At 44.2% G+C, this 13,836-nt stretch overlaps 2 protein-coding genes across 2 annotated transcripts in view; one reads left to right on the forward strand and one right to left on the reverse strand.

Moving 5' to 3' along the window:
- Ccdc146 (coiled-coil domain containing 146) overlaps positions 1–13,836 on the reverse strand; it is a 127,967-nt gene that overhangs the window by 74,488 nt on the left and 39,643 nt on the right. The window lies entirely within an intron of this gene.
- Positions 7,550–13,182, forward strand: Fgl2 (fibrinogen like 2). Its single transcript, XM_075956235.1, has 2 exons — positions 7,550–8,216; positions 9,981–13,182. The coding sequence occupies exons 1-2, from the start codon at positions 7,631–7,633 to the stop codon at positions 10,685–10,687; spliced, it is 1,293 nt and encodes a 430-aa protein (XP_075812350.1). The 5' UTR covers positions 7,550–7,630; the 3' UTR covers positions 10,688–13,182.

Raw genomic sequence — 13,836 nt, forward strand, 5'->3', positions numbered from 1 at the left:
GTGTACCGTTTTGTTACTTTCTTTTCAAAACTTCGTTTTGTTGTTGTTTGTTGATTTTGCTTTTTGTTTTTACGAGAGAAAGTTGCGTAGGTAGAGAGATAGGGAGGATCTTGGGGGAGTTGAGGGAGGAGAAAGAAAAGGATCAAAATATTGTGCATGGAAATTTTTTAGTGTAAGAAAAGACCAATGGGAAAATACTTTAGACACAGTCAGTTCAGACCGGTGAAACTGAGCTTCCGGTCAGAGAAGTATGTGACTAGCACGTTTAAGAGCTCTCGATTATTTTTGAAAGATGTATAGAAATTGCATCACCTTCTCGGATCTCAGAAGCACTGCACTTAATTTAAATGTGAAGGAACCCTATTTCTGTAGAAGGTTAATTTTCCCTGTGACGTCCAACAGTTTCACAGCGGTATGCCTTTCAGCATCCGGGGATTGTGTCTGTTGTGAAGCCGAGCCCTTTGGAACCTGGACACCCTGGAAGTTTATTTAACTTGGTCAATGGCATCACATGAGCCAAAACAGCTATCACCGAGACTGGCCGCCATCACAATGGAGGGGACGTTTGTATTTGATGCCCCAAGGTTCTGATTCTAGTCACGTTTCCTAGTCCTCTTCACTCCTTACGTGTTCTGAAAAACTCACTTTCTGTATGGATTTAATATCTTCATCAAACAAAAGGGCATAATGAAGTTCCTCCCATCCAATTTCCCTCTCATTCCCTGTGCTTCCTGCTTCTGTTTCTCTGTCATCTTTATACCATTTCTTCATCCCTTTGGGTTCAGCTTCATTCCATTCCCTGGCGTCTCTGTCTGCTGTGTTTGGGTGGGAGCGGGAGGAGAAATTAGAAAAGACAGACCACATAATGAACATCACTTGCTGGCTATTTGTGGCGCAGTGAGGAGCAACCTACGTGGCCTACCAGGCCAGGCCAGAGGAGAGTCGTTCCCCCCACACACACACACATGCCTTTTACTTGCTAAAAGCAACTGTTCCTCTTTACTTTCACCTGATGCAGAAGCGAAGACTCCAAAAAATCTAAGAACAAAAAGAAAAACAACAGAGATAAAAAGATAAAACATAACTCCAAGCCAAGAAAATCAGTGTCCTTAAAACTCAACCCTTTTTTGTTTTTGAGATGGAGTCTTACATGCAGCTGCGCCTGTGTGTTCTGCAGAATCTCCCGGTTACACACTTAGAGATTTGACGTGCTCAGGATGGGAAGCGGCTCTTCCAAGAACCCTCATTCTAAAGTCCTTCTCTAACCACTTTCCTTCTGCTTTGCGATGGAGAGGTTTGGGTGCCTGGAGAGGCTAGTGCAGGACTGAACGGGGTTCTGCTCAGGCAATCGGGGGGGGGGGGGGGGAAATCTGACCCGGTGACAACTATAAACACCTGCTGCTATCAACCTTGTGGTCTGTCTCACAGGAAAACGGTTCTAAAATTTTCCATTTCATGGGAAAACAGAAAAAATAAAATAGCCAAACCCTTTGATCCCATGCTCAGGAGCCCAAGGCAGGTGGATCTCTGTGAGTTCAAGGATGGCCTGCTCTACATAGAAAAACCCTCTCGCTCCTCTCCCCCCACCCTCAAACAAACAATAGCAAAAATAACTGGGCTGGCACAGTGGGTAACATTAGCATATACCGCTCCTGCAGAGGACCCGATTTCAGTTCCCAGCACCCACAACAGATGGCTAACAAGTACCTGTAACTCCAGCTCCAGGGGGTTAGTCTGGATAGTGTCTTCTGGATTCCAAGAGTACCTGCATTCACCTGTGCATATTCCCCCTTCCTCTCTCTCTGTCTCTCTGTCTCTGTCTCTGTCTCTGTCTCTCTCTCTCTCTCTCTCTCTCTCTCTCTCACACACACACACACACACACACACATACACACACACACGGGCCAAGCCAATGACAGAGTGGGTGGGACCAGAGGCATGCAGGGAAGGTGGACTCAGTGAAAGGACATAGAGTCAAATAACTTTTGCTCAAGGTTGACTAAGCTTGGAAATAATTGCTCCCAACTTCAAGCCCCCACTCCGTGAAATCAGCACCGAGTCCATTTTCATTTGTTTTGTCCTATTCTCAAAGCCCTTATTATCTCCAAGATTGGTGCAAGTGGAGGGGGTGACCAGGACAAATCCACAGGCCTTCCTCATTTCTGTTGAATCGGTGACTGGGCTAACATTCAGAATCACAAACACTGTGCCTCTTAAAGGACATCACAGATCTCTCCTCTGACCTCCACATGTCAGAAGACAGCGTCAAGCTCTAACTGCCTAAGGGCCCGAGAGTCAGCAGAAGGCTCCTCACTGAGGCTCTTCCCCTTCTTGTTATCTTTTGAGACGATCACAGTAACAAATTGAATATTTACTTTAAAATTCTATGTGGCCGATAAAACTTGTGTCTGCTCCATCACCTACCACTGTGAGTGCTTTGCTTCAGCTGTGGAGATGCACGCCCTCACACACACAAACACCAGAACAATTCCGTGTTAAATAGGGAGCAGAGGGGGGCTGAGAGGAGCTGAGAGCTGGGCTGCTTCACAGCTTTTGAGGACATCACCAGTGGCTCCTCTTCTCCACCACCCTAGGTAACAGGAAATCACCCCATCACAGATAACATCAAAACAGAAGCGGAGTGCTCAGTGCTTCATCTCAGAACCGAACATTTAACAAACGACTCCCAGTGAAGGACTGCGGAGGGCTCCATCAATCTGTTTCAACACTAATTACTAGACGAACATTATCTATTCGAGTTTAGGTATTTCCTTAGCTATCAGCAACGGTGGGCGTGGCCTTTCCAACTTATTAAAGGTTTATGTTGCATAAATTATACACTGGTACAGAATTAGTTCGGGATTTTCATTTTTCCAAACTAAGCAATGAACTAAAAAACTGAAATAATATTTTAAACTAAAGTCTACAATTGATGTCACACAGATTATATAACAAACACATTGCATATTTTCTGTAACATACAATGTGCCTATATTATATACTATGTAAATTAGGATTAATATATTATTCAAAATGCCAAATGTAGACAAAATAAGCCTCTAAGGAATGCAAGTGATGAAACAGGTAAAACCAATACAATCACCTCAATTTAAAATGTAAAGAACTTCCCAAAAATTTAAAGTCATGTATCTCATAAATATGTATAGTCCTTACTTATTCATGGATTCACGCCTTTGAAGGCTTGCCCACTCACCAAAATTTACTTGTGAGACTCGGGTGTGACTCAGTGGTTAAGAGCAGTGGCTGCTCTTCCAGGGGACCTGGGTTCCATTCCCAGCAACCACAGGGAGGCTCACACCATCCATAACTCCAGTTCCAGGGGATCTGATGCCCACTTGTGGCCTCCAAGGGCATCAGGTGCGTTCGTTCACAGACACACATGCAGGCAGAACACTCATAACACACAGAAAAATAAATAAAATTTATTTGCAACTTGTTAGTTAGTGTTCCATAACTATGATGAATCCCTGAGACAATCAACTTGACATTTTGGGGCTTCAGTCCCTTTATTGATAGCTGGAAATGAAAGAGGGAGTGAAAGGGTTGGGGTCCCACGATCCCCTTCAACAGCAAACCTTCCATCACCCGAAGACAGACCTTTGCCCAGGGCCGCCCACATCATCCCCAAAGCACCAGTCTGAGGATCAACCAGATAACACAGGGCGTCTCAGATCTCCACTAAAGCTGCTCTAGAGGCTATGGGGTCTCCTAGGGCACACAGAGAAGCACATTTCTTGTCGATGCTGCTGCGGCCTGATTCGCTATTCCTAGCTCAAGCGAGGGACAACTCTGCCTTCTGGGCTAACGCCGAGCTCTTAACCCTTGTGTGGGTTTTGCTGATGGCAGGGTGCTGAAGGGCTGTGTGTGGCCTGCTGACAGAGAGTACAAGGAAAATGCTGGAAGCTTCTGTCGGGAGTTTATCATATAGTTCTCTCCCTTAGCCATGAGTCCATCAACAATATAAGCTCAATAAGGTGTCTTTAAAGAGAAACACAACAAAAACAAAGTTATACTTTGAAAACCTAAACTTCAAGGCACTGGTTCAACACAACCTTTGCTAACTCAGCACTTGTCACGGCTTTAGGATGCAGCTACCAAAACTAACAGGAAATGGAGGGCGGAGGGAGGGAGACCACACTTCACTGTTGGTAATTTCCTTACTATATTTTATTGTTTGTCTTCTTTTAAGGATATAAAAAGAAACTAATATTAATCTCCAACATAAGACATACATCTGTCTTGTTTCTTCAGTATTGGTGACATCAACTTTTCTAAGTCTCTGGAAATTTACCTGGATGACAACAAAATGAGATGCCATGGCCCATGGATCTTCTAGAGCCTCCAAGTGTCGTGGTTGGTGTAGAGTTTAGAAGGCATTGTGGTGATACATGCTGGCTAACGAAAATCTCGAGGTCCTGTGGAGTATTCCAGTTTTGTTAACAATATATGTGTGTGTGTGTGTGTGTGTGTTCTGTAGGCTATTCAATAGTAGGCTATTCAATAGTAGGCTATTCAATAGTAGGCTATTGAACGGCAAATCTTTGGCTGTTTCTAGCCTACACTTTTTGTTGTTGTTGTTCAGAAACCTGAAAATGCTTTGTTTGATGACTGCTTATGCTGGCACTCATGTGGGGTAAGGGGAGCACTCAGGGGAGCACTCCTCCACTGCTGGTGGGAGCACAAACTTGTACAGCAGCTTTGGAAATCAGTGTGGCGGTTTCTCAGAACAAAAACATGCTAACTTTATACCTTTGACTTTCAAAACTGAGAGAAAACTCACGTTGCCACAAGCTGTTAAATTTGTGGAAAATTTTCTTTACAGCAATCAAGGAGGCTAGTTGTTCCTTTTGGAGACTACAGCTCCCAGCATTCCCCTGGACTACGGATACATTTCTCCCAGCCGCCCTTGCATTCCCCGTTAAAAGCGAGGGTCACCTCAAGCGGCTCTCTCTCCCCCTCTCTTCCCTTCCGTCTCTGCACACCCGTCCCTTACCTGTTATTACCCCCCCCCATTAAAGTGCACCCACGTGGGACCGCCGCGTGTCGGTGTCTCCTTCCTAACCCTGCACCGCCGTGTGTCTCGCAACGTCTCCACTCTCTAACCCCCCAGACAAGAAAGAATAACACTAGTACATTAGCATTTGAGGTTGTCAATAAATATCAGTTCCCCTCCTCTCAAAAGAGAGGGAGGGAGGGAATAAGGGAAGAAGGAAGGACAAAGAAACCTTAAAATGATCCCAGAAGAGGAGGAATCTATTTTTTTGCTCAGAAACCTCGCCTGGCTCCCAGCTGATCCCAGCCACAGGCTGTTCTCATTAGGGTTCCCTTCTTCTCTCTGTGCCGCACAGGAGAAAGGACACAGACTTTGGAGTCAGACCTGCTTGAGTCCTCTCTGTGCTTAGCTTCGTGGGCAGGTGGTCACAGGGAGACAGTGTCTGTGAGAGGGTCTGGCACAGCTGGGGCACAGCCTCTGCCCCGGGCACAGCCACAGACTCCAGGGTGGACTGAGCCTCACTCTTGGGATAGTTACTTCGTGTCTGCCTTGTCATCAGGGACTGGTAATTTGCTCTATTTTGAGACAGAGTCTTGCTGTGTAGCTCAGACTCTCCTTGAATTCACTATCTTCCTGCCTCAGCCCCCTAAGTGTGGAGATTAGAGGGGAATGTCACCACATCCATTTGGGAACAATGATTTTTTTTTTTTAAGTCGAGAATCCTAAAAATCACACATCAGTGCCAAGAAAACTGACAAGCAAAGTGACTTCCTACTTTGACTTTGAGAATTTTAAGGGGCCTCTGGGCAGACGGCAGCCTGTTTCCAAAGGCACACAAGCTTCTTAGGTAGAGATATGACATGGTATGATACGACCTTGGATGATGGTATGTTGAGAACCAGTCATCTGAAAACCCCAGAGAGGAATTCCTCACCCGAACAGATGGACGATGAGCCATGCCAAGGGTCAGAAAGCTGTGCTTTCGTCACGTTTAGGAAGTGAAAGGTTTAGGATGTCGTTAGAAAGTCTAAGTGCACGCTGGGAGAAGACAGGAAGAAAATAAGAGGCTTCAGGGTCTCTAAAAAGGGGAAGGTGATTTTGGTTTTGTTGTTGTTGTTGTTGTTTTGATTTATTAGTGTAGCCCAAGTACTCAGAAGGGCGCTGTGTATTTGGAGAGTATCATGAGAATACTCATGATGAACAAATTAGCTGAACGAGGTGTTGGCACGCATGTCGTCTGGATGTTGTGGCATGGTGTTGACTATACAATGGTTAGAATAAGTGCTTGGCTGGTAGACACAGATTCATGTTCTAGCTTATTAATAAGTCAGAATCTCATCCTATTTTTTAGGGAGAGTTAAACTTTGTTGAAAATTGGCTTGAACATATCAAATAGAATGAAAAGGAAAGAAATTGAACACATAAATTCCTCTCGCTGTGTAACAGGAACGGGGGCTCAGCAAAGCTCATGGTCATATGTCCAGCTAGGGGTGGTGCCGGGCCTGGTGCCCAGGACCTCTGAATATCCAGAAGTAAACACAGTCTCAGACACAGAGTGTGAGGCTGCCATGTCCTGAGAAGTTGAACAGGGTAGTGTAGCTAGAATTAAGAGTAAAGAAAAGTCTTAGGAAATCTGGCTAGAGGAATAAATGAGAGCTGGACGAGGTGGTGCACACCTGTGACCCCAGCATTTAGCAGGAAGAGGCCGGAAGATCAAGGAGTTTACGGCCACCCAGCTCCGTGCGCCTGGTCTAAACAAAAAGAGATCGATTACAGGGTACCATAACTAGTAGAGATAAAGAATTTGGGCTCATCTGTGTCAGTGATGTGGAAATAATTTTTAAGCAATAAAATTCTTTTTAGGAAGAAATCTTTTGAGAGGCCAATAGGCACAGTTAACTTAAAGGAAGCGGGCTGTCTTCTGCCCCAGCTCTTGGGCAGAACGAGGAAGAAGACAGCAGCCGGCTGTGGTGAATTTTCGTCTGTTTTAAGCACTGACAAGTTTATGTCCTGTGCTGTCAGAGAAAAAAAAAAACAGCCTCATTTTCCTCTTACAGTCTTCTTTCCTTTCACAAACAGATGAAAAAGGGAAAGGAAAAAGTTTGCATAAGAGATGTTCTTTGTTCTGATTAAAAGCCAGAAATTTAACGGAAAGTCTAGCCTTCAAGGATAGGAGGTTTTTGATGCCTCAAACTGCCGAGGAAAGAGAATTTTCTCCATTTTAGACCATTCAGTGGGAAGACACTCACGGACTAAATTTAGACTTTTAAACTCTTTCCCTGCCAGTGCTGCTGGAGGTGAGTGTAATTGAGTACGATACTTGGAGCATTAGTATCACAATGGCTTTTTAAACAAAAGTCTTTCCTTGTGCTTTATTAAAAACCAAGCTAGTGCATCTTGAATAGCATGCGAGCCACCCACGGCAGGCATGCATTCTATCGTGTGTGGTTTGGACTGCGTTTGGCCAGCAGCACTTGCCGAGGACCCTTTACTCCGGTGAGGCGGCTGTGAGTGGTGATGCAAATGTGCCCGCCCTTTTCTGGGAAGACAGAAAGCCTGAGTCAGGCGGCAGCGGCTATTAAAGCGCCGGGTAGGGCAGCTGCAGGCACTTCGAGGATGAGGCTTCCCTGCTGGTTCTGGCTGAGCTCCGCTGTCCTCGCTGCCTGCAGAGCAGCGGGGCAGGCACACAACCTGACCGAGGGGCTGGGGGATGCGAGCGCCCAGGCCGCCTGCCCTGCCAGGCTGGAGGGCAGCGGGAAGTGCGAGGGGAGCCAGTGCCCCTTCCAGCTAACCCTGCCCACGCTGACCCTCCAGCTTCCGTGGCAGCTTGGTAGCATGGAGGAGGTGCTCAAAGAAGTGCGGACCCTCAAGGAAGCTGTCAACAACCTCAAGAAATCCTGCCAGGACTGCAAGCTGCAGGCAGACGACCACGGGGCCCCGGGCGGGATTGGAGCAGGGACGGCCCCGGACAACCGAGTCCAGGAACTGGAGAGTCAGGTGAACAAACTGACTTCAGAGCTGAAGAATGCCAAGGACGAGATCCAGGGGCTGCAAGGGCGCCTGGAGACGCTCCATCGTGTAAATATGAACAACATCGAAACCTACGTGGACGACAAAGTGGCCAATCTAACGTTTGTGGTCAACAGTTTGGACGGCAAATGCTCCAAGTGTCCCAGCCAAGAATACACCCAGTCACAGCCAGGTAGGTGTAACGAGGTTCTTACCATTTGTTCGTGAAAGCTGTGTAGCGAGATAGTGGCCATAAACATTAACCCGAGAGAGTAAGTTAATAAGCCTTTCAGCTGTTCGTTACGGCAGGAGAAACAAGTATTTGCTCAAATGAGACGCGGTAAAGGATCTAATTACAAAAATCCTATTAGCCGTAATCGATTGAGACACTTGCCACTGCTGTCAGTCTCTAGATCTATGCTAGCCGACCTACGGACAAGCAGGAGCAGGCTCCTCCCAGGCTGGTGCGTTTAGCCTGCTCAGTGTCTCGGGATAGAGTTCTTGGCTGTGCTTACTAAGGGCACCGAAATCAGGTCCGGGGTGGGCGGCCGCTTCTCAGCGCAGCAAGTGGTCTTTGAAACGCTTTTGCAAACAATCTGCTGTGCTTGATTCTCAACTATCTAGTGAGAACGGGGGATTTTATACATAGAACAAAAGCAGCTTCGTGTGGGTGCCAGACTTTTGGTTTAAGACTGAATGGCATACCCATCCTCACCGTCCCAGTTCGTTAATGGTAATGCTGTTTATAAAGACCACAGACTAACTGCCTGCTGTGAGCATAGCACTGCTTCCTGCCGTTCCTGAGTTCCCACGGCTGCTACTGATGGCGTCGCCACACTCCAGAAGGCCACCTCTCCGTCAGGTGCCCCTCCTGACTGTGAGGTTGGTGAGACAGTGGAGAGTCTCCTGGAGGTGATAGGTCGTGGCGTCAAGGACCACTGTCACCAGTGACCCGTATCACCAGGTAGACACTGATGTTTTAGGTGACATCACAAGGTGTATATTAGATGTGGCACGGCACGGTAACTTGTAATGATACAAAAATATTCTATTATTTACCTTTTCTCCTAAAACTTTTAGGAAATGAAATATTATGAGTTCTACATAGACACAAATAGATTTTTTGTGGCCCACAAGTACCTTATATTAAACCTACTTTACTTGACTCAGATCTTCATGAAAATTAACTGGGGACAAATAGTTGGTCTCTGACCTCGACAAACCCTGTTGCCTGATTACACTGAGCCTGATCACCCTGATGCTTCTCCTAGAGATCAAACTGTAAAATGCTGGCTGACTATCCCATCCTGAGTAATAAATCTGGAGTAATATTGGTATATTATTGGGGAAGCCTTTACCTAACCTGAACCTCTCTACAGCTGTCAGGTTAAACATGAGTGAGTTATGGCGGTGGAGGTTGATGCTTTGCTCGGGACATAGCCTATCAGCTTTGCTGATTGTGTCTAGGATGTTGTCCTAGGAGACTTGGGCGCATCTCAGCTCCAGGACAGAGGAAAGCATGGTTATGGGAACAAGCTCTCTGCCAGGAAATTTGACCCCATGTCCTAGCTCCTACCACTTGTTCCAAGCGGGAGAGATCATTGCTCTTCTTTGAGACTAAATGACTATACAAACAAGCAAGCTGGCAGTAACTCTGCCTCACCAGGACGAGGTGTGGATTCAACTTGGAAATGTTACAGAGCTTGGCTGAGTTTCTGAAGGGAGTTGGCCCTCCCTAAACCTTGCTTACACCTACTCTCTCTTTGCTTGCTGTTAGTGTTCTCACTACTGTTACCAAGCAACAGTAGGCAGTCCCCGTAACCAGGTCCAGGTGAGTGTACCAGAGCCAGGTTCCATGATCGCCAATAACTAACTTATCAAATTGGAGTCTAAGAATTCTCCAGATGCATAGCTGCAATTAACAAAATTCCATGCTTTTCTCTCTTCCTTCTTTCAGTTCAACATCTAATATACAAAGATTGTTCTGACTACTACGTGATAGGAAAAAGAAGCAGCGAGACCTACAGAGTTACACCGGATCCCAGTCACAGCAGCTTCGAGGTCTTCTGTGACATGGAGACCATGGGGGGAGGCTGGACGGTGCTACAGGCTCGCCTTGATGGAAGTACCAACTTCACCAGGGACTGGAAAGACTACAAAGCCGGCTTTGGAAACCTTGACAGAGAGTTTTGGCTGGGCAATGATAAGATTCATCTGCTGACCAAGAGTAAGGAAATGATTTTGAGAATAGACCTCGAAGACTTTAACGGTGTCACACTGTATGCCTTGTACGATCAGTTTTACGTGGCTAATGAGTTTCTGAAGTACCGATTACACATTGGTAACTACAACGGCACAGCAGGAGACGCCTTACGTTTCAGTAAACATTATAACCACGACCTCAAGTTTTTCACCACCCCAGACAGAGACAATGACCGCTATCCCTCTGGGAACTGTGGGCTCTACTACAGCTCAGGCTGGTGGTTTGATGCCTGTCTCTCTGCCAACTTAAATGGCAAATATTATCACCAGAAATACAAGGGTGTCCGCAATGGGATTTTCTGGGGCACCTGGCCGGGGATAAGTCAGGCACAGCCTGGTGGCTACAAGTCCTCCTTTAAGCAGGTCAAGATGATGATGAGACCCAAGAATTTCAAACCGTAAATTGCTAGTGTTCATCTCTCCAGGCGCCTGTCTAAAGGCATTGAGTTCCTTCTGCCCTTTACCATAGGCCTGAGTTTATATTCCTTTGCTGTGGCTAACACATTTCCTTTTCAACTTCACAGCTTTTAAAACAAAGCTAGAAGTATCTAAGAAGACTAATTTGTTGCTATTGTACATGAATGCTTGAAAGCCCTGGAGGTATTGACAATCATACATTATAGTTGCAAACCCTTGAATTTTTATTAGTTAAAAGTTCCCTACTAGATTTATTATTTTTTTACAATTAAAAAAACTAAATTATTCAGCAAGCTAAATGTCTACATAAGCAACTTTCATTTTCACTAAACATGCACATTTGCAAATCCATCAGTCTTTTCGGGCCCAAGCTACTCATGTATTTGTAGCCAAGAACTGTAGTGCTTTCTTTGAGCCAAGAAGACCTTAAAGCATTTAGTTCTCAGAAACAAAGCAGGGGCATAATATTTGTAGCTAAACTTATTGATGTGATACTCATGAAATATATAACGTGGCAGCAAAATGCCTTAGAATGTGGTAGCATAGCGTGTCCCTTCCCCATCCCCACTGGGAAACGACATTGCCCTGGAGACTTTGGTTTAGTGGTTCTTTGTTCACTGTTTAGAGCCAGTTAGAACCCGATGCAAAAGCTACATTGTTGCTGACACCTGCTTCATATGCACAATAGTTTTTAATGAAGGTGCTAGGCTACTGTAAGGCTTCCTTGGGGAAAGGCATGGTAGAGGGGAAAAAAAAGTTTATCTAATACTTTGAAAGCCAATCCCATACCCAAAGCAATACTATTGTTGAGGGATCAAGTTCCTAGGAAGCTGACTTTCTAGAATAAATTTATTTATTAAGATGAATTTTGAAATAGTTCAAATGTTATACATTTTAACCCTAAGTAGTCAATTGCTTGTTTCATCCAATATATATATGTCAATCATAATTCCTGGAGCTTTTAGAATTCCTTAATTGTGGAATGCCGAGGATCACACCAGAAGGCTTTAGGAGCAGTTTCGTTTTATCATTGTGCAAAAGGACCTCTGCAGAGGGAGACAAGCGGCCGCACATGCACATTTGAAAGGTCCGAGTGAGCACTGTGTGTGTGTCAGGCATCTGAAGGAACCGCACAGTACGCAATGTGCAAGCGATGACTTTGGTCTTAACGTTTCAGTGTGGTTTTCAATATATTAACCGAGCTTTAAAACACATTCATAAAGATTCAGCGTCTTTGAATACAATTATGGAGGACAGTTACTGACTTTACTACTTAAACTTTCAGATACGCAGCAGCCATTGTTGAAAAATAGTTAAGAGGTGCGAGATATTATCTTAAAAATATGAAACATGAAGCTTTCAGGTAAATACAATGAAAATTAATCTATTATGATGAATACAATTAAATTACCAGAGTAAGGTGAATACATGCTAAATTAAGTGACCAAAGTGCAAACTATGGATTCCAAAGGCTGCTTCCCTACTTTGTAGACTATTGGATGTAAATGGTATAATTGATGAGGTGGTGCCTCACCCTTTAATCCCAGCACTGGGGAGGCAGAGGCAGGTGAATCTCTGCGAGTTCAAGTCTAGCCTGGTCTACAGAGTGAGTTCCAGGATAGCCTGGTCTACAAGAGCTAGTTCTAGGACAGGCTTCAAAGCTATAGAAAAACCCTGTCTCAAAAGAATAGAACAACAAAAAAAAGGCGAAGAAGATTTTGATATTATATAATATACATGTTTTATATCCTGTCTACCATATATAACTATATATAATATATAAGTCTAAAGAATTTCAGTCATAAAAAAAAGAATTTCAGTCATAAAAATGGGCTGATCATAGCAAAGCAAAGTATACACTTTTTTTTACTGTGTCTTTTTCAGGGAAGTTTGGTGAATAACAATGAACCCATGTTTGCACAGTCGATGGATGAAATGTTTTTTCTATTAAACTCTTATGACAGTTTTCTAATAAACTCTTTAACACAGAAATTTTTTTTTAAAAAATCGTTTTCTGTCAGTCATTTAAAAATATATTGTGGACTTTGATAATCTTTAACATGTTCATTGAAATAGTCCTTTGTCTTAACTATTTACTAATATATGCCAATGCTCATTTGCAAATAAATATTTTTAGAGTCTTGGTTTCCTTTGGGTGACTAACATTGATTTTAATTATTACTTTATTACTGAATATTACTATCCTTTAAAATGCCGAGTGAAAGTAATTTCCTAGGAATCTGGCTGATTCTCCTGTCACTAAATGAGAAGGTCACTTTGCTGATAAGCAGTAACGCACCAAATATATTCCTGTATCTGATGAATAGAGGGTGCATATGAAAAACATAAACATTTGAACCCCAGTATTGGCTGGTCCTTGACTTTCAGTAGTTTCCCATACCCCTCAAAAAGTTTTGAAGATAAAATGGATGCATATAATTACAATAAACTCTTGTTTTGAAGTTCTTTTCATCGATGTATATTTAAGGTTATGTTTCATGTCTCTTTAAGGCCTGGTAAGATAAAATATTTAAACTTCACATCTATCCTTCAATGTGGAAACATTGTCTGTAAAATGACATTTATGTACCTATTATTATCTGAAAAGTTGAACCACATTTACATGATCTAGATAATATCCCTGAATCTTTAACAACACTGAGCATTATTTCTTCAGAAGGAAGCAGTATGGATAGATAGAAGAACACCATTATCTATTTCCTTTTAGGATATGTGGACACACCCTCGGTATGGAATTTCCCGCTTTCTATTGTGGTGTTTGGCTCTCCCTCCCCTTTGCCATAATTAATGTTACAGGTGGGGTTAGCGCTCCTCTCCCGATGGGTGCAGACCCTTGCCAAGGTCTTCACTGCGGCTGTGAAGAGCCAGAAATGAGAGACGAGGCACACTTGGAGAACCCAGAATACTCCACTCCCTCAATGTCTGTCAAGGCTCTGTGTGTCTGCCTGGGAGACACCATTGCTTTCTTTGCTGAAGGAATGGTTTGATTTCTCCAGGCTTCTCCATGCTGCTCATCAGAACCCACAAGGGCCTGCTCTGATTATGAAGCATAAAATCACACAGCCGGGAAGTCTCTGCACAACCTTGCCAGTTTAGCAAGAGCACCAAGGAAG

Source organism: Microtus pennsylvanicus, chromosome 22 (assembly GCF_037038515.1).
Source record: "Microtus pennsylvanicus isolate mMicPen1 chromosome 22, mMicPen1.hap1, whole genome shotgun sequence".
In the NCBI taxonomy this organism is placed as follows: Eukaryota; Metazoa; Chordata; class Mammalia; order Rodentia; family Cricetidae; genus Microtus; species Microtus pennsylvanicus.

Coding starts and splice junctions, on each gene's coding strand:
- Fgl2 (XM_075956235.1), top strand. CDS start 7,631: ATGAGGCTTCCCTGCTGGTTCTGGCTGAGCTCCGCTGTCCTCGCTGCC. Junction 8,217..9,980: donor ATACACCCAGTCACAGCCAG/GTAGGTGTAACG, acceptor TCCTTCTTTCAG/TTCAACATCTAATATACAAA.